Source organism: Ovis aries, chromosome 10 (assembly GCF_016772045.2).
Source record: "Ovis aries strain OAR_USU_Benz2616 breed Rambouillet chromosome 10, ARS-UI_Ramb_v3.0, whole genome shotgun sequence".
Classification (NCBI taxonomy): Eukaryota; Metazoa; Chordata; class Mammalia; order Artiodactyla; family Bovidae; genus Ovis; species Ovis aries.
Genome location: NC_056063.1, coordinates 32,012,859 through 32,037,876, shown reverse-complemented (window position 1 = coordinate 32,037,876; position 25,018 = coordinate 32,012,859). Strand labels below are relative to the sequence as shown.

Here is a 25,018-nt window from a genome sequence, read left to right as displayed (position 1 = left end):
TTTCTATTCTACAATGTTTTAATATTTATCTTTGTTGATACATGCAGATGCAGTTAATTTTTAACTCATGTATAATTGTATCAAAAAGCCACAGATTTTAAAAAAATTCACTTCTCTACTGTGGGATAGTTTTCACTCTTTTGATCTTTACCAAGAAGGCCTAAATGCACAGATGACAGAGCTATGTGTACATTGTTATACTATATATCCTTGTCCTGGGTTATAGAGTATACCCATTTTTGACTCGATCAATTATTACAAAATTGTCTCTGAAAATATACCAATTTACACTTTAACCAGCAATGAGCAAGCACTTCCCTTTCCCATTTACTTACCAATACTTGGTGTTTTCAGGTGTCTTTAATTGGTAATATTTGGGGTGTAAACATCTTGATATGGGTTTAATCTGTATCTCCCTGATTACTTGTTGGGTGGGTGGAATATCTTTTTTCAGTTTGGTTGGCCATTTGGGCTTCTTTTCCTGCGAATTACCAGTTTATGTCTTTTGCACATTTTCCTCTTACCCTTTTTGTCTTGTTCTCAATCATTTTTGGGTTCTTTCCATGTTTCAGATACTGAGCCCTTGTTGGGTCAATCTGTTAAAGTCTTCTCCATTCTATAAGCAGTCTTCTAAACTTTGTTTATGGTGGATTTTTAATATACAGACTTTTAAAATCCTAAGGCAGTCAAATGTATCAATCTTTCCATTATCCTTTGTGTTTTTTTTGTTACTTGTTAAAGAAATATTTCCTATTCTGATATCATAAAGCATTTCCCTTATATGCTTTCCTCCCCTCAAAATCTGTTTAAACAGTTTGATTTTCCTCATTTAGGTCTTTAATACATCTAGATTTCCTTTTGAAGGGAGTATGTATATTGTGTGAGATAGGGACCTAATTTTTACTGTATAAATAGCCAATTATGCCAGCAAGGGTTACAGAATAATCTGTTCTTTTCTCACTGAATTGTGAAGCAAGTTCGGTCAGATACTAAGTTTCTACATATTTGTTCTGTTTTTAGGCTCTCTCCTACACAAGTGAATCCACAATTCACTTAGGATTGCTTGATAGCACTTCCTAATCTTTGGTGTGAGTTGATGCTGTTTTCAAAATTGTCTTGGCCCTTTTACACTACAATACAGATTTCAGGTTTAGCTTGTCAAATTCTATAAAAAGCACTGTTGGAAAGTTGATGGGAATTTCTCTGAATTTATATAATTCAGGAAATTGTCCTATTTATTTTTAGCTTGAAACAAATGAAACTCTCAATATTTTGACCTATAAAAATGACTCACAAGTGGTTCACCTTACTAATATATGTCCCCTTCTAAGAATACCAAATATCTCTGTGTTGCTTAGGTCTTGTTTTACATCATTTGATAGCTTTAGGATCTTCTCTTTAAATATATTGCTTTTCAGTTATATTTTCCTAGATAAAGTTATAATTTTTGTTATTAAGCAAAATGGCATTGGGTTCTTTGAAGAATCACTTTATCTGCATATTCTCTTCCCCTTTGGGTGTTCATTATTAGAATGAACAAGTAGAACTCAGAAGCATGCTGCCGTACTATGTTTTCCTGAGATAATTTAATTGTAGGCCTGCTTCTTTCTAGGAAGATTGCTTAAATAAATTCCAACCACAAAAATCACGACAATTCCCATGGAAACTTACAATTTATCATTGTCAACACTCTCTTCTTCATCCATCAAAGTTCGACTCAAATGACATTTCCTCCATGAAGCAACCCATGATCACCTGTCAGAGGTGCTGATTTGTGTCGGATGGAATTTTATGCCCTTCATGTTGCATATTTTTGAATTGACTTTGTACCTATTATGTGTGCGTTTTTCAAAGGTAAGGAATAAGTTTTACTCATTTTCCTTTTCTCTAGAGTATAACAAAATGTCTGACTGATGGTAGGGAATGAAAGTTACTCTTAATAAAATAAAAAGTAATCTTTGTTATGATGGTCTTGGCTTGCCAAATAAATGATAAATGTTTTGAGGCAGGCATATGATAAATTTTCCATAAATGGTAGCTAGGATGATGATGTATCCAATTCTAGGTACTTAGTAAATAATCACACCTTTAGATTGGCCATTCTTAAAGGAATTCATGGGTTTCCCTCATAGCTCAGTTGGTAAAGAGTCTGCCTACAATGCAGAAGACTCCGGTTTGATTCCTGGGTCAAGAAGATCCACTAGAGAAGGAATAGGCTACCCACTCCAGTATTCTTGGGCTTCCCTTGTGGCAGTATTCTTGCCTGGAGAATCCCATGGACGGGGGAGCCTGGTGGGCTACAGTCCATGGGGTCGCAAAGAGTCAGACACGACTGAGCGACTTCATTTCACTTCACTTGTGGCTTAGCTGGCAAAGTATCCGCCTGCAATGTGGGAGACCTGGGTTTGAACCCTAGGTTGGGAAGATCCCCTGGAGAAGGGAAAGGATACCCACTCCAGTATTCTGGCCTGGAGAATTCCATGGACTGTATATAGTGACCCACAAAGAGTCGGACACAACTGAATGACTTTCACTTTCATAGGAATTCATTAAGAGCTGTATCTGAATTAAGGATCAGAAGAGCAAAAATATAGATTTAGGATGGTTAAAGGTGGCCCAAGAAAACTAGATGTCTGATTGATTTCCCACAAATACCACAAAGGAGATACTATATATCTAGTCAAACTTTTGGGGTTTGGAAAATTATTATCTGGGGAAGAGAAATTCAAGTTTAGTAAACTTCAAAGGGTGACAAAATTCAGACATGAAGGATGATGGCTCATTAAGTAGCACTAAAAAGATGAATGATTCCAATGTTTTCAAATGTTCACCATGCGGCTTCTTCCTTCATTGACAATTTGACTCTAAGATCAAGCCTTGTGGCAAAGCCTTTACAGATGTAAGAAAAAAAAAGTTGGTGAAGTACGGAATAATCTGAGACATAGTGAAATGCAGCCTTATAATAATGTGCTAAGTTGGAAGAGAGTTGTGAAATGTTGAAAACATATAGTCTGAAGGCAATCCAATGGGCAATGTGATCCATGGTGAGACTCTGCTCTACAGCCTTGAAAAAGATAAAGAAGAGAAGCTTTTAGAAAAGAATTAGATTAAGGACAGTGATGGGGAAAAAAAGCTGTACAATATTCTTCCCCATGCAACCACTAAATAAGGGAAAAGCCATCCACAAAGGTTCTTTCATTTGGGATAATGGCTATTGCTTCACTAGTTTCACTTTCCGAAGTGGGTTATGATAACAGAATACTTTTTAAAAGCTCTTAAGAAATTGTAAACCAGATGCATTGAAGGGGTTATGGTTGAAGTGAGCACCTTGAAACTGTGCCCAAAACACATGTATTTCTAAACACGTTAAAGTGAAAAGCACTTTCTTCCCCCTGCTCTTTCACTGAATTTTACTATTGTTCCAATGAAGTATTTCAAGATGCTTTGGGCACATAAAAAAGGTGTCAAGTGGTGCTAACTCTGTGGTTATGAGCTGTAAAACCTTAGCTATTCACTATGTATGTCTATAAATTATAAACACAGACACGTGTGTGCTCACACGTGTAACACACACACACCCTGTCCCTGACCCAACAAATTCTTATGGTGTGTCCAGATTTACCATAGCCCCTTCCGTGTGGCTGGAGGAATTTATACCGTAGGATACAGACAGTCACCTAAAGTGGCCTTTCTGTGGGTAGTATAGTATGGTTCTATGACCATTTTCAGGGAGGAAATAGTATTGAATTGCTCAAGGGGTTAAAGGCAAGAAGGTCTTTTTCCATCAGTAGAATAGCTAAATAACTTATGGGAACACATACCATATTATAGGGCATGGCTGCTTAAAAAATTAGGCAGATAATATGTACATAGAAAGATCTCCAAAATAAATTGTGATAAAAGCAAGTCATGAAACCAAACGCAGAGTGTGAGCTCAACTCAGATTTATCTTGGAGATGTTGGCTTTTCCCAGATCACCCTATTGTAATCCATTACCTTATTTTGTTCACCACAGCAGTTACTACTATCTGATTGTATGTACATGCTTATAGTTTTGTTAGACTTATTACCTGTACTTTTTCATTTGAATATAAATTCAAGGTCCTTGTTTTGTTTCCAGCACCTAGTGTATTCCTGGTACAGGGCTGGCTCTCAGTGTATAGCTATGAGTGAATCCCAGCTATCTTTTGCCCCATGAATACCTATGTCCCATATTTGCATGGGCTTCCCTAGTGGTTCAGTGGTAAAAAACCCGCCTGCCAATGCAGGAGACGTAAAAGACGCAGGTTTGATCCCTGGGTCGGGAAGATCCCCTGGAGGAGGGCGTGGCAACCCACTCCAGTATTCTTTTTTTTTTTATATTTTTTTGATGTGGACCATTTTTAAAGTCTTTATTGAATTTGTTAGAATATTGTTTCTGTTTTATGTTTTGGTTTTCCGGCTGCAAGGCATATGGGATCCTAGCTCCCTGGCCAGGGATTGAACCTGCACCCCTTGCATTGGAAGGTGAAGTCTTAACCACTGGACCACCAGGGAAGTCCCCCACTCCAGTGTTCTTGCCTGAAGAATCCTATGGGTAGAGGAGCCTGGCAGGCTACCATCCATGGGGTCACAAAGAGTCGGACACGACTAAAGCGACTTAGCACCCACACATACATATTTGCATAAAGGCACATATATAAGTAAAGAAATGGAAAAATCTAACAAAATACACATCAAACAGTTATCATGGGTTAATTCCCCCAAGAGACAATTTTATAGTGTATTCTATTTTGGTATTATGTGATCACTTACAATTTAAAAGTATTCATGTACTACTTATTTAGTTAAAATAAATAACAGTAATTTTTTATTACAAAAATGAAATGGTGTAGGTCTCTTTACTATCAGCAAAGAACCACTGAATGAAAGTTTAAAAGCAATATAGATCCAAATACTTGTACATCTGCAAAACTTTATGACACTGACTATGGATAGGATGATGAAATATTTTTGAAGCAAGTAAAGCAGATTTATGCTTCCCCACAGTTTACGATTAAAGAAAAAATTCTTTTGGCCAGGCTGCATGGCATATGGGATCTTAGTTCCCCAGCCAGGTATTGACCTGGCGTTCCCTACAGTGGAAGTGCAGAGTCTTCAAGGGAAGTCCCCCCAAATTTACAAATTTGGATTAAAGCAATAAAAGGACAACCAAAATTTATTCCATCAGGAGACTGGTTCCTATGGAGGGAGGGGGAGAGAGAGAAGGGGCGTGTGTGTGTGTGTGTGTGTGTGTGTGTTGGGGCATGACTTATAGTATGTTAGACTGGTTCCTATGGAGGGAGGGGGAGAGAGAGAGAAGAGGTGTGTGTGTGTGTTAGGGTTGGGGCATGACTTATAGTATGTTAGACTGGTCCCTATGGAGGGAGGGGGAGAGAGAGAGAAGGGGTGTGTGTGTGTGTATGTATGTGTGTGTATGTGTGTGTGTGTGTGTGTGTGTTAGGGTTGGGGCATGACTTATAGTATGTTAGACTGGTCCCTATGGAGGGAGGGGGAGAGAGAAAGAGAAGGGGTGTGTGTGTGTGTGTGTTAGGGTTGGGGCACAACTTATAGTATGTTAGACTGGTCCCTATGGAGGAAGGGGGAGAGAGAGAAGGGGCGTGTGTGGGTGTGTGTGTGTGTGTGTGTTAGGCTTGAGGCATGACTTATAGTATGTTTCCTGTGTGTGAGTTTTCATGATAGTTGAATTATGACTGAGTGAATGAGATGGCTACTTATACTAATATACAATCTTATTGTGTAAGATGTCTTAGTAGCAGATTACACGAAAATCAAGTTTTGATTGAGTATGGGTGGAGGAGGAATGAACTTCCTTGATTTGGCGTTTTCAGCAGTGATTTCATCCTGCTGAGCTCACAGATTAGATTATCCGAGAATGTATCTGTTGGCATATTTTCCTTAATTGTACTGGGTAGAGCGGTGACCCCCCACTGCATCATTGGGTGTCACTTTAGATCCTGGGTAAGCTGTTTCAAGTTCCTCCTTGGGGAAAGGAGGCATTTCCATGCAAATACTGGACTTGTGAGGTAGACAAGCCTCATCTCATTAGTTTGCCAAGAGCTGGAGGAGTAAACGGAGGGCAGGTAGTATCTGAGTTTTCCTTCTGTATAATCACCTAGGCTTCCATGTAAGTGGGAAAATGTGGATTGGGGAAGGAGACCCCCTTCTACTCCAGGAGCTCAGACCACAGCTCTTAGTTTTAGAGTTAGTGACCCTGGACAAGGTTCAGCCCCCTCCCGGTCTCTGGGAGAAGCTGTCTTCCTCCACCCCCATCCATCTTTCTTCCTCTCTTCTTTGTTTTTCTTACTCCCCCTTCCTTTTTCTCTGCTACTGGTCTCTCAAACATCGCCTGCTCTTCAGACAAAACAAGCTGCCGGTTGTGGCCATGCTCAAAGGACAGTTCCTTGCGTCCCAAGAGGTCACAGAAAGAATCAAAAGAGGAGGTTAATTCACAGTGGGAAGGGAAGAGCTTTAATGGTATGAGGTTTCCGTTTGAGGTGCTGCAGAAGCTCTGAAATGAGATAGTGATGGTTGTATAAGCTTGTGAATATACTTACTGCCACTGAACTTAACACTTTTAAAGGAAAAAGTAAAATTTTTGTTACATGTATTTCGCCACATTTTTTTTTTTAAAGGGAGAGGTTGTTCTAAAGTGATGCTCACATTTGCAAGTTTTTTCCCATTTCTTACATTGCAACTTTTTCACTCGAACATTCAAGAGGACTTCAAAAGAGTAAACAACTGGCAGGGGCTTCTCGTTCACATGAGTAAGTCTGTGCTGGCTCGTGTGTGAGTGCTCCGCTGGGTCTGGCTGGGGCCAAGAGCGGTCAGGAGGCTTTTCTGGTCTGAACGGGGCTGAGGACATGCGTTGGAAGAGGCATCCAAGTCGTCTTCTTTGGGGCAAGCATTAGGATATGACACAATGCTAGGTACATATGAGAAAGAGCTAAATGTGGTGGAACTTGAGGATAGAGAGATTTGAGGGTGTCAGACTGAGTCTCCATAATAACTCCTGCTGATCTCCAGTTCAAAATGGGACTCTACTCACAGGTCACGTTACTTTTCTCGATGTAAACCCTACAGCTCCACTGACGTACACGTGTCAGTCTCACTGAAGCAGCTGAATGTTAGCTAGTAATTCAGTTCAGTTCAGTTCAGTCGCTCAGTTGTGTCCGACTCTCTGCGACCCCATGAATTGCAGCACACCAGGCCTCCCGGTCTATCACCAACTCCTGGAGTTCACTCAGACTCACATCCATCGAGTCAGTGATGCCATCCAGCCATCTCATCCTCTGTCGTCCCCTTCTCCTCCTGCCCCCAATCCCTCCCCAGCATCAGAGTCTTTTCCAATGAGTCAACATTTCACATGAGGTGGCCAAATTACTGGAGTTTCAGCTTTAGCATCAGTCCTTCCAAAGAACACCCAGGACTGATCTCCTTTAGAATGGACTGGTTGGATCTCCCTGCAGTCCAAGGGACTCTCAAGAGTCTTCTCCAACACCACAGTTCAAAAGCATCAATTCTTCAGCGCTCAGCTTTCTTCACAATCCAACTCTCACATCCATACATGACTACTGGAAAAACTATAGCCTTGACTAGATGGACCTTTGTTGGCAAAGTAATGTCTCTGCTTTTCAATATGCTATCTAGGTTGGTCATAACTTTTCTTCCAAGGAGTAAGTGTCTTTTAATTTCATGGCTGCAGTCACCATCTGCAGTGATTTTGGAGCCCCCCAAAATAAAGTCTGACACTGTTTCCACTGTTTCCCATCTATTTCCCATGGAGTGATGGGACCAGATGCCATGATCTTCGTTTTCTGAATGTTGAGCTTTAAGCCAACTTTTTTACTCTCCTCTTTCACTTTCACCAAGAGGCTTTTGAGTTCCTCTTCACTTTCTGCCAGTACTTAGCAGGAAGTAATTCTCTACTTTTTCATCAGTTTAGCACGCTGTGGTTGGAGTTGGGCATCTTCCCTTCTCTAGGGTTTTCATTTATAGCTCTGGACTCTGGCAGTGCCAGCCAACCAACTGTCTTCTCTGCTGTTACCCCCAACTCTACTCCTTTTACCTTTTAAATGCCAGTTTATCCTTAGGAAAGAGCTGAGCCTTAGTTCTCTGCCACGTTCAGTTCAGTTCAGTCGCTCAGTCGTGTCCGACTCTTTGCGACCCCATGAATCGCAGCACGCCAGGCTTCCCTGTCCATCACCAACCCCCGGAGTTCACCTAAACTCACGTCCATTGAGTGGGTGATGGCATCTAGCCATCTCATCCTCTGTCGTCCCCTTCTCCTCCTGCCCCCAATCCCTCCCAGCATCAGAGTCTTTTCCAATGAGTCAACTCTTCCCATGAGGTGGCCAAAGTACTGGAGTTTCAGCTTTAGCATCAGTCCTTCCAAAGAACACCCAGGACCGATCTTTAGAATGGACTGGTTGGATCTCCTTGCAGTCCAAGGGACTCTCAAGAGTCTTCTCCAACACCACAGTTCAAAAGCATCAATTCTTCAGCGCTCAGCTTTCTTCACAGTCCAACTCTCACATCCATACATGACCACTGGAAAAACCATAGCCTGGACTAGATGGACCTTTGTTGGCAAAGTAATGTCTCTGCTTTTCAATATGCTATCTAGGTTGGTCATAACTTTCCTTCCAAGGAGTAAGCATCTTTTAATTTCATGGCTGTAATCACCATCTGCAGTGATTTTGGAGCCCCCCAAAATAAAGTCTGACACTGTTTCCCCATCTATTTCCCATGAAGTGATGGGACCAGATGCCATGATCTTCGTTTTCTGAATGTTGAGCTTTAAGCCAACTTTTTCACTCTCCTCTTTCACTTTCATCAAGAGGCTTTTTAGTTCCTCTTCACTTTCTGCCATAAGGGTAGTGTCATCTGCATATCTGAGGTTATTGATATTTCTCCCAGCAATCTTAGGGATGTCCTTTAAGCTTATATTGTTGTCAGAGATACAAGTAAACCAAGCCCTGAGAAGATTCTAGCAGAAGCGTTCTTCTTGGAGAAGAGCTACTGGGGTGTCTACTAGTAGGGCTTGGCCCTTCTCTGTCTGGGTACCTGGACCCCCTTACTTTAGAGACACTGATGGAAGGGGAAGGGATGACGTAAACGGCCGCTTCACTGATCACATGAACTGACTGACTGGCTCAGGTCAGGTGACAGAGCCTACTCACTCCCCACTCACTGCCTTCTGTGTGCCTGGGCAGCGTGGCCTCATTTCTTTCCTGCAGTGTTTCTTAACCTATTTTGCACCATAAGGGTAGATTTCCATGAGGAAGAAAAGGCAATTACTCTATAAATTTTGTGGAAGGTTAATAGACATTTCTGAATTTTATTGTTCTAGGAAATAAAGCAGAAACAGCTTGAGAGTGACAGTCAGTTTATCATCCCCCGGCATCAGCATCCTGGTTCACCTTTCTCCTCTACTTTTCCTCAGCATCTCTCCCAGATCCATGAAAACCACTTTATGCTTCAGATGTAATTCTGTCCCCTGAGTACTAGGACAGTCAGTCACCTTGATTTAAATAATCGCTTACGGGTACAGAGATTTGCATCAGCGACACAGTAACAATAGATCATTGGATAAATAACTCTGGTGACCAAGATCTCACTTAGGAAGGAGTATTGATCAGTGATTCCTCTTCCAGCCTCTGTCCGTTCAAGATGGAATTTATTCTCCCTAAACTCTTAGTAACAAAGGTCTATCTAGTCAAAGCTATCGTTTTTCCAGTAGTCATGTGAAAGCTGAGTGCCAAAGAATTGATGCTTTTGAACTGTGGTGTTGGAGAAGATTTTTGAGAGTCCCTTGGACTGCAAGGAGATCCAACCAGTCCATCCTAAAGGAAATCAATCCTGAATATTCATTCATTGGAAGGACTGATGCTGAAGCTGAAGCTCCAATATTTTGGCACCTGATGTGAAGAACTGACTCATTTGAAGAGATCCTGATGATGGGAATGTTTGAAGGTGGGAGGAGAAGGGGACGACAGAGGATGAGATGGTTGGATGGCATCACTGACTCAATGGACATGATTGAGTAAGCTCTGGGAGTTGGTGATGGACAGGGAAGTCTGGCGTGCTGCAGTCAATGGGGTCGCAAAGAGTCGGACATGACCGAGTGAACTGAACTGAAACTCTTTGTGGTTCGAACCCTACTGCTTTAATCTTAAAATATTCTGAAAATGCCTTGCCGTCCTGGAGATTTTGAGGATGGTTTCTTGGGCTTTACTAACAGCATCACAGGTCACTATCACCTTCTGTTCTCTGAAATATTTTTAGAGAAGAGTGTACTTTTTTCAGCAGTTCATGGCTCTTGTCAGGAACCCCACTTTCTCTGCGCCCCCACTTGGGAGGTGGTTCTTGCTTACGCTGGTGTAGCCCTAAGCTGGGCCTGCCTCCTGCCACCTCTGCTTTGCAAACCGACCTTGATTCCTTACGGTGTCACTCCGAAGCCCCCAGCCGGCAGCCCCTCTTCTTGTGCTTACTTCGCTGTCAGAGCGTGAAACATCTTAGAACCTCGCTGGAGAATCTGGGAAGAGTGTGAGCTAGAAAGGGGACTTTCTGATCATTTGGGGTAACTGCCAGTCCCATCGGCAGGCGGGTGCAGGGGTCACCAGGACACTCTGGGGGAACCAGGAGTTCTCCAAGGTGACTTCGTAACATTGTTCCAAGTCTGGGTGCAAACTCTAAATATGGTGGGCCTAGCAGAAAGAATGTTTCTTAAAGGAGCTTCCCTGTCTGCAGACTGCTAAGAATCGAACGGTCCTCAAAAGAGCCACTGCCAAAGAGAACGTGTCTCCAGCCTAGAGTCCTCGTGGTGATGTTCTGGCGCTGGTCCTGTCTCAGGATCTTTTTCTTTCATGTTTGGTCCTTTATATTATACTCACTTTAGCAGCTCGTTCTTTGGTCACCTGTCCCTTCAAAGGAAATATGTCTCAAATCGCCTCCTTTCAACACTCTGTACCCTACCGTCCCTCCTAGTTGTTCCCAGTTGCTTCCTGACTTGGGTCTAGTTCGGAGGTTCTCCAATCTTTATCACGTATTTTCTCTTATTTCCTCTTTATCTCTCTTCCATTCTATGTACTCCACTAAAAATGGATGATTGAGAACCTGCTGTATGCTCAGCATTAGGAATCAAAATGAAAATATTTCAATTAAAAGCACAAAGGATGTATTTTTACTTGTTTGATTTAATAGTTTACCTTATTCCAGTTTTTAGACTCATTAACTGTGGTGCCTATTGACCTATGACAGTGAGTAGGGACACACCTGGTTGCTGCTTGAAGAAGTTGTATTCACTCAAACACACACACTATTATGTTAGATGTGTGCTTATTCAGATTTTCATTTTCCTGTTCTGCGCTATATTCACAGAGCTTAGCACAGCACCAGACACAAAACAGTGCCTTAATGATGTTTTATTACGTGAGTAAAAAGACTGTAAGGCTGATACAGAATGAATTTTGGACCTTCTGAGATTTAAAAGTAACTGGATTTTGGTTCAAAAGAATTTTTGATTTTATATATGGCATGTCCACTTTTTAAAAAATGCTTTAAATGGTTTTAATATGCTTTACATTAAAAATAAATTTAAAAAATTCAGTGAGGTTTTTAGGAAGCCTAAAGTTAAGAGTTGGAAATGAGAAAATCTTCCTTGTTTTCAATGCTGACTTATGCCCACAAGATCATTTAAAACTAGTGTCTGTCTATTCTCTTCTGAGTGATGGGAACTAGTGTTTAGCTCCACATAGTATATCTGTATCCAGGGTCTGGGTGTCAGAGTTGCTCTTCTGGTTTAATGCTTGGTCTGCTACCCACTAACCCTACCACTTAGTCATTTCTCCCATGTTTCTGCTTCCTCATCCCTTAGCTCATCAAACAGGCATGATAATTTAGCAAACCCCACAGAACTGGTGGGAGGAGTAAACAAAGCAATATTAGTGAGGGGCTTCAACGAGGACCGGGCGCCTAACAAGAGTGTGTCAAGTCAAAACAGATCTGGAAATGCAGCTGATAACAGCACCTGCCTCAGATGCCGGTCGACAGCTGTGGAGGGTAAATGAGACTTTCGTAAACTCTTAACAGCTCCTTGGGTATCTGGTGAGCACTCAGTACATTTTTATTATTATTTTTGATAAGGAAGGCCTACAAAGATAGCATATCTTCAAAGGTTTTAACAGTCACACATGAAACCAGAGAACAGCTGAGTGACGTGCTGTACGACGTGGCGTGGGTTGTGAATAAACTCAGGCTTCAGAGAGAAAGCAGCATGATGTGTGCCATTGGATGTGAAAGGGGACCCTGGTGGCCAGAGGCCGGGGGCGTCTTCTAGGCTAGGGAGCCAGGGTAGGCTGTTGGGGGCCGTGGGGGTAGATGGAAGTTAGCAGGCTGGGCGCATGCCGTCCAGGCCCCGCAAAGCCTGTGGTTGTGCCGGGTCGTGCAGCTGGCAGTGGGAAGCCCGCCCCGTGGGTACCCCAGGGAGAGGGCCTCCTGCCCCCTGAAAACACACTTCCCTGGGCTGCATGCTTAGGGAAGAAGTTGCCCTCCCCTCATTTCTCACCAGCTATTTCATCCCCACTTGTCTAGAGCCTTAATTCTGTTGTTTTTGGAATCGAGTAAGTTGTCATTTAACAAAAAACAGTGATAATGGGCTGGATCCTGTCAATGATCCAAAGTCACTGAAATGCTCTCGGTATATGAGTTCTTTTTGAGTTGCCAGGCTTGGTATAAAAAGAGGCATCTCAAGTGTCTAATGGAAGTACAGTTTATTCTCAGGTTACTAAAACACAGTCGAGCTTTCAAAGGCTTAGGCTATGATGGACTAGTTCTCAAGTCTTTTTCAGCCTGTGATCTTGATGTTTTTTGATATCAGCTTTGGAACAAACAGTGAGTCAAGGATGTTCACTCTGGTTATCCGTGATCTTCACTTATCTATATACGCGGACAACAGGGTCACAGTCATAAGAGTGTGTTGCACTGGCTGTTGAATTTGCTGCCTCAAATGGGAATCTTACATATGAAACTTTACAAACACCATATACATGTAAGCAAGAGATTCCCCCCAGAAAAGTTAAGAAATTCCTCTGCAAAATTCTGTGGTAGTTTTAAAGCGTGAATAAAAGGAAGAGAGAGAGAAAATCGACAACGTAGTGTAGCCGAACTCAATAAATGCTAATAATAGCATATTGGTCTTCCCTGGTGCCTCTGCAGCAGAGCATTAGCCTGCAATGCAGGAGACCATCTATAATGCAGGAAACGTGGGCTCGATCCCCAGGTTGGGAAGATCCCTTGGAGGAGGGCATAGCAACCCACTCCAGTATTCTTGCCTGGAGAATCCCACGGACAGAGGAGCCTGGCAGGCTATAGTCCATGGGGTCGCAAAGAGTCAGACACGACTGAGTGACTAACCCACCACCCCAATAGCATATTAGAATGATATTTAGGAAAGATTTCATATAATTTATATAAGACTCTTTATACTCATAGACATGCTTCTTTTGGCCCTCGGAAGATTAGAAACAGTTGTGAGGAATACATTTTTGTTAAGTTGTTTGACTTTTGAGATGACATTAACCCTCTGATACCATTTAACAAATTCTGTCAACTCATGGGCCAATTTCTGTATAAATGAGATGTGTGGGAAGGTAGTATTTACTAAGCCGTGACTGTGGGTCAACTTAGTTATATTAACTCATTTAAACCATACTACATTCCTATGCGGTTGGTATTATCTCACTTTTATACATAAGGAAAGAGAGGCTCAAAGAGTAAGTATAAGCGAGTTTCCCAAATTCTCTGACCCAGGAGGTTCAAACCATCTCAACACCTCTTAATATTTTCTGTTTGTAATAACTTCTTTTCTCTCCTCTAATCCCAGAATGGTTGTGGGCTTTCAAATTGGTTCAACTCTAATTCTTTAACCCATATCCAAAGTATGAAAACTGAATTTAAGTCAAAATTCACTACTTTCAAAGAATCATCCAACATCTCATAATAACATTTCATAAAATACGGAATATATTTTGTGATCAAGTCACTGCGGGAAACACAGAACTTGAAGCCACAATCCCACCTGATTCCTTCAGTATAGGACTTCTTTGGATCCTTAATAAAATACTAACGTGAACTCCGAATCTCTAAGGAGAGCCTGGACAGACATTGCTTCCCAAGTTGCTTCCCTATTCACATATTCATTCATCCTTTTATTTTGTTAGAATACTGCAAGGGATGAATTTTTTCTGAAACTATCCTTTTTTTCTTTTTAAATTTCTTTTTAATTGGAGGATAATTGCTTTCCAATATTGTGTTGGTTTCTGCCCTACATCAACATGTATCAGTCATAGGCATATGTATGTCCCTTCCCTCTTAAACTTCCCTCCCACCTCCCAGCCCATCCCACCCCTCCAGGTTGTCACAGGGCACCAGATTTGAGCTCACTGAGTCTTACAGCAAATTCCCACTGGTTAATCTAATTTTACACATAGTAATGTAAATGTGAAACTATCCTTCTCAGTAGCGTGTCACTTTGCCTCTTTGCACCTACATTTTCTATTCTCCAAATGGAACTCAAGACAGTCTGAAAGTCCCTTTAGCTTTAAAAATTCTATGATGAAGCCTCTCCCCCCACCACCCAAAGTCTAGGCATTTGTGCTACCAAGTGAGCTCGCTAAGGATAGAATGAGATTTGTTGAAAACCACTCCATTCATTCATTCATGGAACATTTATGGATTGCCAACCACTCCGACAGGTTTGGAGGAAAAAAAGACATGATACAAATAACATGAAAGACACTGTCTTCAGGATGAGGGCATGATATGGTGATAAACATAGAGGAAGACAGCATGATACAGTACAGGAAGGGGTCAGTAGCAATCTGTGTGGGTAATACAGACTCACATGAACTGATAACTATAAAATGGCTCAGGAAGAGAACAGAAATACTCCAGGATAATAAAGACTCTTGGAGGACCTGCCTTCTCTTTGCAGGTGTTGAGTAAGGCTTTCTGGTGGGAAAACACCCAATCTGCATCTGAAGGGATGGGTCAGGCTTCCATGAAGACACCCCAGGCAGAGGGGACACAGGAGCAAACAAAGCATAGAGTTTGAAGCAGCATAACACATGTCATGTGTCAAGAGCATGACAATTGCTAGAATGTAGCGTTCAAGGCAGGGGAGCATACAGCTGTGTGGAGCAGGCAGGGACCACTGTGGAGGGCCTTCCTTGTCAGATGCTTGAACTTGATCTTGCGATGGAGAGCCAGTGGAGGACTTGGAACAGAGATGTGACATTTTAGGCAACTGGGTGGCAAAAAAGATGCAGAGAGAAGAGAGGTAGGGAGACCAGTTAGGAGACGCCTGCAAATGTCCAAGTGAACACCTGAACCAGGAGACTGACAAGAGGGAAGCAGAAACAGTTCATATTTTGTACAATCTGCTCAGCCTCATGGATCAGAGGAAGAGGGGGAAGAAGGTGGACCACCTTTGGTGTGGATGATGGATACACGGTGTCTACACAAGAGGAGAAGAATCATGTGATGTGATCAGTTTTGGATCTGCTTGGTGTCCGGCCTCTCTAAGATATTTGTAGATACCTTAAAATTGGTGACGTTCTACCAGAACCTTTTCCTGTGCATCAAACACAAACAGATTTCATTTTGAGTAGAGGATTCTCATGGAAGGAGGATTCCACATTGCCAATGTTTGAATTAGGTTGTTGGGAGGTTGCAAATAAATGGCAAGTTTATCTTTACTATAAATGTAATTCCTAGTCAAAATTAGAAATAAGTTCATTTTAATCTTATTTAAGGGACTTCCTTGGCAGTTCAGTGGTTAAGACCCTACTTCCAATGCCAGGGCACTGGTTTGAGCCCTGGCTGGAAAGCTAAGATTGCACAGGACTCATGGCCAAAAAACCAAAACATGAAAAAAAAGGAAACAGAAGGAACATTGTAACAAATTCAATAAAGACTTAAAAAAAATGGTCCACATAAAAAAATCTTTATAAATCTTATTTAACTAGGGAATCACGAGACATACAACAGATAATGTTTATACTTGTGGATTTAAGTCTAGTTTTTTTTTGTTGTTGAAAGAAGATCAACAAACGACCATCAGTTTAAATGGTTTTTTTTTCTTATCAGTATTCCAAAATATAATTTTAAATATTTTTTAAACCAAATCATTGAAATCAGTATCAGTGAACTAAGGAGATTATAAATCTACTCTGAACTTAAATTATGCCAGGCAGTCAAAGCTCTGCTTTACCTCAAACTGGAGGAAGGAACTAACTTCTCACTTTTCCCTGTTGTCCAGATGAACTGAAACATTTCCTGAGTGGCTCTTACCATTTTCTGAATGCACAATTTTTTATTTCTATTGTTTTTGGCAGCTTGTGGGGTCTTAGCTCCCAGACCAGGGATCAAACCCAGGCCCCCAGGCAGTGAAAGCTGAGTCCTAACCACTCGACCACCAGGCAATCCCCTGAATGCCTGATTTAAAGCAGACTCTGAAAGACTTTCTATGGGCTTAGTAATATGGTCTATATAAGAACTGATTTCAGTATCCTTCCCTGGAAGTGGCTTAACCATGAATCAGAGCTCAAATAGGATTTTTGCAGTTCTATCAGCAGCTTTAGACATCCTAGAAGACAGCTATAGGGATTTTAAGAGGCTAAGGAGAGAGAGGAAACTCAACAAAAAAAGTCTCTTACCAGGTTCTTGCTGTATTTTGTGGTTGTTTTTAAACCAGGTTATCTGAGGCTCTGGGACGCCATTAGCATGACAATCTAGAGTCGTCGAACTGCTGATGGCGACTGTGCGGTCACTGAGGTTTCGCAGGAGGTAGGGTGCTTCCTGATCTAGTGGATAAAGAAAGGGAATTGTTATTACTCGCGGGTCTCATTCTTTCGTTATATATGCATATCGACACTTTGCAGATGGAAAAGCAGCAAGACTCAGCTGTAAGTGTTCATTCATGTTTTGTGCCCTCCATTTTTCCTGTGGTTAGCCTACCGCTTCCTCCTAAGTTACTGCAATAAACTGAAATCTGTTAGAACACAGAGGAAAATCAAGCACTCAGTTCTGTATTTTTAGATTTCAGTATCAAGGTTTTTGCCTGGCCAGCTAGTTTCCTTCCTTTCTTTGAGAGAAGCTTTTTTTTTTTTTCCCTAAAATTTACAGATTTTTGCATGATATTTTAGGAACTAAAAAGGAAACAGACATAATTTTGGATATGGCTGGTAGTGAATTTTTACATATATGCAGGGAGTTACAGTGATGAGCTAACTGAATTTTGCATTTTTTGTGTTTTATTCACATGATAGTGATGAGCTAATCTAACTGTGCATTTTTGCATCTTACTAACATGGGAGGGCATGCTTGTGTCTCTCAGCAGTCAGCAACCTAAACTGTAAGGTAGCAGACCAAACAGGAGAATTTCTTGAACTTTGAAAACTTTTTATTAGGAATGTTTCCTTCCTCCAATCCCTTCCCCAATGCAAACGACCAAAGGATTAATTCAAGAGACAGAGGCACAGATGTGTAGTTTTTGTACTATATAATAGCACAAATAATGTATTTTATATTACTTTCTCTTAAAACATACAAATATGATACAATTTATTTTAATAAAATGCCAACCAATATAGTACAACAAAATGAATTTAATACATTAGGAGGCAATACATTATAACACTAAAATCCCACACAGAAACAGCAGTACCCCAAGGCCCCGTGAGTACAGCGTCTCTATTTTAATGGAGTCAGTCCTGCTGATGAGTATACATTCTAGTTGGACAGGTGCTGGATTGGTAAGTCAAGCTTCCAAGATAGAAGGATAAAATTGGCTCCTATGATCTTTCCCACTCTCTCAAACCATCCTCCCCACCACTTGTTGCCCATCTGGGAAGATAAATCAAAAGAGTTCTGGCATGACTCACACATTTTGTGTGATTGGTTTCTGCGCTGACTCTGCCCATTTCTGGTGTCCTCCTCTCATTGAACTAACACTGTGAAAGCAGCGTATATGTGTGCGCTTAGTCGCTCGGTCACGTCCGACTCTCTGCAACCCCATGGACTGTAGCCCGCCAGGCTCCTCTGTCCACAGAATTCTCCAGGCTAGAATACTGGAGTGGGTTGCCATGCCCTCCTCCAGGGGATCTTCCCGACCCAGGGATTGAAGGCCTCCTGCATTGTAGGCAGATTCCTTACTGTCTGAGCCACCAGAGAAGCCCAAGAATCCTGGAGCGGGTAGCCTATCCCTTCTCCAGCGGATCTTCCTGACCCACAATGCTCTGAGATGACACCTTGCAATGAATGGCTTTGATTCCATGTCCCTGCTGAACTCGGCTGAGTCCCCCCGCCCCCTTTCTGATTTTATTCCTGCAGGGAGACTCTGTATGAGCATTCATTAGAGCAGCTGAGAAACCTCAGGTTAAAAAGTATGTTACTAAATGACTCTGATAACATGTTGACACAGCATGACGTGGCAGGGTGGCTGTCTGTTAGAAGAAACAGATTTCTCATTCAGTTTGGATTTCCATAGCTTATGATTATTAGCCTTTTCTCATTTTATACAAAATGGAATCTGAAGGCAAAAAGAACTGAAGGAGTGCTAATGCATCGACTCTTCAAACAGAGTGTGAAATGCGTAACAGCAACCATCCTTTGACCTGTTTTAGTGCAGTTCTCCTAGTCTGTCGTGCAGACTCATTTTAATATTTCTGGGTTTACATTCTGTCCGCCCCGTCAAGTAGCTTAACGCAGCCATGTATCAAACTCTTCCACTTTGATAACTTTTACATGCTCGATCATTACAATTTTGACGTTTTTACAATCAGGACCCCAGACATATCAGTGAAACATGACAAGATAATAAAGAACAGCATCATATTACTATTTCACATATTTTACAGCCAAGTATGACACATCTCATTTAAAACCCAGAACAGACCCAGATCACTGGGTTATACTTGTAGCAGCTTCCTCCAGCACATTTACTATTTCCCAGGCACTAAATATGAAAAAATAATCCATCATTACCCATAGGTCTTCTTATAAAAAGGAAGCCTGAATACATGGCCCGTCACATCCAGATTATTTTCATGGCTACAAACTGGAACCATCAACAGCACAGACAGGATCTGGCTTCCCTGACAGGTGTGTTTGAAAACAATGTTTATACGAAAGAGAACATTTTAACATAAACGTCACGCGCAGCTCCCCAAAGCCCTCTCTGAACCAAACGAACATCAGACAAGAAGTAGCACAAAGACAGAAGTACGAGCAGAGGACTCTCAGCTAAATACAGAGTTCATATCAACATGTCTGAAACATACAGTATGAGGATTTTTTCCTCTGTACCCATGTTTGAAAAAAAAAAATTTCTCCTAGGTGCAAAGTCTCATTTTTGGCAAGTTTCTAAATGGCCTAAGTCAACCAAGGAATCTCTCTCTCCTTTTTTTAGTCAATTCCCACTTTATAGTCATCTATTTCGGCATTTTTAAATACAGAAAAGGTACACTGCACCCATATTTTTAAACCTGAGTTATTTGATGGAAACAGATAGCTGCTTTCCAAAATTTAATGAAAGGGAGAAGATCCCTTCACATGGAGAAAACCAGGATGAAAAGAATATTTCTGCTGGTTATCAGTAGCCAAAGATAGCACCCTACCAGGTCCTTTTCCTTCTCAGCATCTGTGCCCCAGAGATCTGCTGGGTCCCACAAATAAGTGGTTTCTCTTCTCCATCTGGAAAGGGGCCTGAGGAACCAGCCTCACACCCTCTACTCCATCTCAGTCATTCTCCACAGCAGGCTCCTTGTTCTTTCTTGTTCTCCTCCCCTACCCTTATGCCACACCCAGAAGACTAATGGACAAAAGTCAAAACCCACCCAATCATATTTTTTCTTTTAGAAACTCTCTGGAAGGATTCATTACTCTAAGGGATTCTTGACATCATCCTTTGTAAAATACTGTGTCCTTCCTCTACCCGGGAAATGATCGGTTCTGCATGTCCAATTCACCATGTTTTTTCATTTGCTTTTTCAGCTTTATTAAAAAAAACTGAGCACCCCCCTCCCCCAAGTCCTACGGCACTAAGGCACTGTTTCCTGGAGGAACACACTGACTTATAATGAACAATTCGCCAGGCTAAAGAGCCATAGGTAAAATTTCCAGATACAATTGATTATTCTTTCCTTTGGGCTGACAACTTCCAGGTTGCTAATTGTTTTCAAAGCATTTGGGGCTCCACGAAAGTGGCAATCTGGGGAAAAGCTATTGTTTACTCCTTCACATCTGACAAAAGCAATTCCCACGTGAAAGACAAGTTTAGCCGTGGGACAGAGCTTGCTACCTAAAGGAGGAAACAGTCTGGTGAGTTCCCAGGCCTCAGGAGCTGTCATGCTGACACCTCCTACTTACTACCCAGTCCAGCCACCGCTGCTCTCAGCCTTGGCTATTTTGGTCATTAGAATTTGCTTCCCAGTAGTTCAGGCAAGTCACAGGCAATGATCAATCATAAATGAAAACAACAGAACAATGCATATGAAATTGGTGAAAAAGTCACTTTCCCCTCAAATGCAAGCTGTAAACAAGAGATTACAAATCTCTCTGGATTAGAAAATGGGATACATTTTAGAATGACTCTTGAGTCCTGCTTCTCTAGTTTTACCATTAATCCCCAGGGGAAAAATAACCCCTATTAACATTTGCATATGAGGGAAGTGGACTTTTTTTTTTTTGGATGGACAAATTTGAGATTGACGTTTAAGAAAATGCATTAAACCTCTGGTCACAATAGCCTTTATTTTCTTGATAAATTGATTATGGCACACCGTTGAATGGCATCCATCGAACAGGGTCAAGTTCTTTCACCAGGAACAAGAATATTGAAAACGAAGGTGTGATCCACTTTCTGTTCAGGTGCTGTCAATGGCTATGTGGTCCACTCAGGGGCAGTGAGGAGGGAGCCCACTGGACTAGTTGACTAGATACTGGAATCGCAGGAGAGAACTGGGCTTGGCCTGAGTGGACTTTTGTAATTCACACTGTGATAAAGCTTTAAGACCTCTGAATTATCCCAACACCTTGCACCTCTGGGGACCATCTTAGACGCTCCAGTTTAAAATTAATGTGCTTAACATATATATAAAAAAAAAGCATCTTCAAATAAATAAGCATTATAACTTGCTATCATCCAGGTGCTATTTACAAATCAAAGAGCAGAGGCAACAGCAGGAAATAAAATCCGGCAGAGGTCCGACAGAGTCTCCAGTTCAAGTGTCCCTAGTTCTGGGCTGGCCAGTGAACCGATATCCATGTCCATCTTTGGTAGACACCAGCATCTGTTTAAATTATTCAGGTTGGCAGCTTGGAAGCATGAACATAAAAAGGGGCGGGCATTAAAGTGGAAGGAAAGGGTCAGTCCCCAGTTGTCGTTTATCAGGCGGGAGAAGACAGCAAAGAGCAAAACACAACAGAACCTCCAAATCCAAACGTGCACTGGGTCGGCCCCAGAGAGCGGACCCCTTTGGCCCAAATGGGGCGCCCCAAGCTGGGGGCCCCAGGCGGGCTCATTGTTACTCCTATCATCGCCAAACTCATTTTGGGAGGAGCTTCTCCTCTGAGCCGGAAAATGAGCAACAGTGACAATAAATCAAGATGATATGAGACAACTGTTACTTGGTAATGAATCCTTTAATGTTTTACATTATTTTGTGTGGTACAATCATTCCTTGTGCTTTTTTTAAATTTGGAGATCCGAGAGAAAACAGCCTTTTTGTTGCAGTGCTCACCTCTAATGATCACTTCTTTCTTCTGGAGGATTTCTTCCCCTGTGTATATGTTCCTAGCTCGGCAGGCATAGGTGCCTGAGTCTTCCAGGGAGGCGTTCTTGATGACGAGGTTGAATGTCATGGAGTGCTCTTTCATGACAGGTGTCTTTTGCTTGCTGATGCTCTGTTGCGTGGTCTGGTTGTTCACTGTCCGCAGCAAAATCCAGGTAATGTCTTTGTACAAGAACTTGTTCACCGTGCAAGACAGCTTCAGGTCCTCTCCTTCCGCAGGCATTTTGTCCAAGCTCACCTGAAATCCATGGGGCACATCTGGAAAATAAGAACAAAGGACTTGAGTTCATCAGAAAATCAGTGTCTCAACCTGAGACTGTATCTCCTCACAAGATAGTCAAGGATCTTAAGAACTGTCCCTGCACAAATGGTCTCAGCATCAGCATTATAAGGATGGTATTTATCTTTTTTTTTTTTTTTTAAGGGAACTGATCAGATGTGGCAGGTAGGAACCAACTCAATTTGCTCCATCAAAGTGAGGCAGGAAATGCAAAATAGGACGTTCTTAGGAGGGTATGTTTATTTACCAAATATTGCTTAGTGGAATGCTTTTTTATAACTTGGGATGATAACCCATTGCTCTATCATGTACAGAACTCCTCCTGGCAAGTGGGCAAGATAGTGAAGGGATCTAAGAGGAGTTTGTGCTAGAAAAGACACCACAGGTGCTTTGATAGGCAAATTTACTTAACTAAGTTGTGAAGGAGACAGGAAGTCCCAGGCTGGAGCTAGGAGACTCCAGTCAACACTTTAATCCTACACTTTGAACTGACAGCATCCTTCCCTAGCTGGGCTGGCCCAACATTCCTCTGCTCTTTGCTGGTACCGAGGGGCCAAAGGGAGCCAGCTATCCTGCTCAGGTACCCATTTATGGTAATTGTTCTACTTAACTTAGGGGCTTCCCTGATAGCTCAGTTGGTAAAGAATCCGCCTGCGATGCAGGAGACCCCAGTTCAATTCCTGGGTCGGGAAGATCCGCTGGAGAAGAGATAGGCTACCCACTCCAGTACTCTTGGGCTTCCCTGATGGCTCAGCTGGTAAAGAATCTGCCTGCAATGTGGGAGACCTGGGTTTGATCCCTGCATTGGGAAGATCCCCTGGAGAAGGGAAAGGCTAGCCACTCCAGTATTCTGCCCTGGAGAATACCATGGACTGTATAGTCCATGGGGTCGCAAAGAGCCGGACACAACTGAGTGACTTTCACTTCACTTTGGTCATCACTCCACTTCTACTTAACATAAAAGAGCAAGAGTTCTTCTGAAAATGCAGACAAGTAATTTGGGAAAGTTGCCAGAGTGCACAGAGTTGGGGGCGGATGGTTTCTAAATCAGACTTGCTCTCAAAAACATACTAAGGGACTTCTTTGGCTCCCCAGTGGCTCAGACTGCCTGCAACACAAGGAGACGCATGTTCGATCCCTGGGACGGGAAGATCCCCTGGAGAAGGGAATGGCAACCCACTCCAGTGTTCTTGCCTGGAGAATCCCACGGACATAGGAACCTCACGAGCTTCAGCCCATGGGGTTGCAAAGAGTTGGACACGAATGAGCAATTAACACACACACTGGTGGCCCAGTGGTTAAGACTCTGCACTTCCACTGCAGGGGGGATGGGCTGGATCCCTAGCAGGAGAGCTAAGATCCTGCATGCCAAGGTAGGTAAAAAAAAAACAGAAAAATTCTTGAACCAAATACACATACACTATATCCACTTAAAGAAAACAACATTATACAGTTTCCTAAAGGGGCTACATCATTAAAAGGTATTTTCTCCAGCGACGATTCCCAGCGAACCTTCATTTCCATCCTCTTGTCCCCTCTAGCCACACCTCACAGCTTCCCTCCTCAGCTTTCTTAACCTGGACCATCATTTGGCTTCTACACTGACAGTTCCTTCATCTCCTTTTGGACCATCTCACCTGACAACTTTAGAAAATCATTGGTTCCTGGCCCTGAACTGGCCTGCTCTCAAAACCTTTCCATTGCTTGTGACTAGCAGCATATCTGCACTCGAGCAAAGAATTGTCGCCAACATTTCACAAAGAACTTTGAAGATGAAAAGCACTATGTTATGCTATTATTATTATTATCCTTTGCACACAAAGCTATAAAGAAACCTTTAAACCTTAAGGGGACAATAGTCCAAAATTAGATATCATATCAACTCTTTCCTAAATCTCACTTTGCTTGTTTTTCTGATTTTTCTGGGCTTTGGCTTTATTATAAAGTGTCACGACTGAAGAAATGCCAAAGTATTCATCTGAAACCTGGGAGCCAGGATGGGGGTAGCAGTGGTTTATGAAGCCGTCAATGAAGGGAGAGAGAGGAGGCACCATGGGTTTGTCTGCTTTTAAAATAAAAAAAACCCTAAGAATTTGCCAGAAGAGGCAGAACCAGCTGACAGTCCCTTTTTTTTCTTTTAACATAACAATAAGGTGTCAGAAATAGCCCCTTGAATTCATCTTTTTATATTTGGGACACTTTCCCAGCATGAGGAGCAAACCATCAGCCATCAACTTTTACACACATACCAGGACCGAAGTCTCATGCCCTGGTTGCAATCCACTCATTTCTCAAAAGACGGCGAGCGTCCATTTACCAAGTCTCATCCTTGTGGTTAGGACCCAAGGGGGCCGAAGTAACACCATTGAGATCATGTCGAGAGTTTCTATTTACTTTAGTGATTTGAAACTTCCTGTGGAAATAGCTCACAGGTTTCCTGATGGAAGATTTTGTTTATCTTTGCCAAGCACCACCAGGAATCTCAAAATAAAATGCATTTAGTGACATTGGGAAGCCAGGGAGATAAGGCCGGGCTGTTCCTGTTTGAGCCTCAGTAATTGCTAACACACCCACAGTCATGCTGAGTGCCAGCAAAACAGCAAAAACACACACACAGGAAGAGAGAAGCACCAAGGCAGCTTTCAGGTCTGTTTCTCAGGCGAGAGACCCTGTGGAGAGGCTGGTTTGGTTTATGCTGTCAGACAGTGCTTAGAAATGATCTATTTCTCAGGACAGCCCCTCTGCTGTTCTTTTTTGACGCATGGGAGATGGTAAATAAGATGTCCTAAACTAGTTAATGAATCCAGAGGGATTTCTCCCCTTAATTCATGTCAATTTTTTTCAG

The 25,018-nt window shown here is 42.2% G+C and overlaps 1 protein-coding gene across 6 annotated transcripts in view; it reads right to left on the bottom strand.

Moving 5' to 3' along the window:
- FLT1 (fms related receptor tyrosine kinase 1) overlaps positions 1-25,018 on the bottom strand; it is a 208,841-nt gene that overhangs the window by 66,767 nt on the left and 117,056 nt on the right. For 3 of the 6 annotated variants that reach the window (XM_015098156.4, XM_060394469.1, XM_060394470.1), the window contains 2 exons: positions 21,843-22,151; positions 16,758-16,904 (listed from right to left, as the gene is read on the bottom strand). In XM_015098156.4, coding sequence (XP_014953642.3) covers positions 16,758-16,904; positions 21,843-22,151 — 456 coding nt within the window. Of the gene's footprint in view, positions 1-547; positions 15,674-16,757; positions 16,905-21,842; positions 22,152-25,018 lie in introns of those variants that run through there. The other 3 variants (XM_042254849.2, XM_027973633.3, XM_042254850.2) reach the window with 3 other exon arrangements.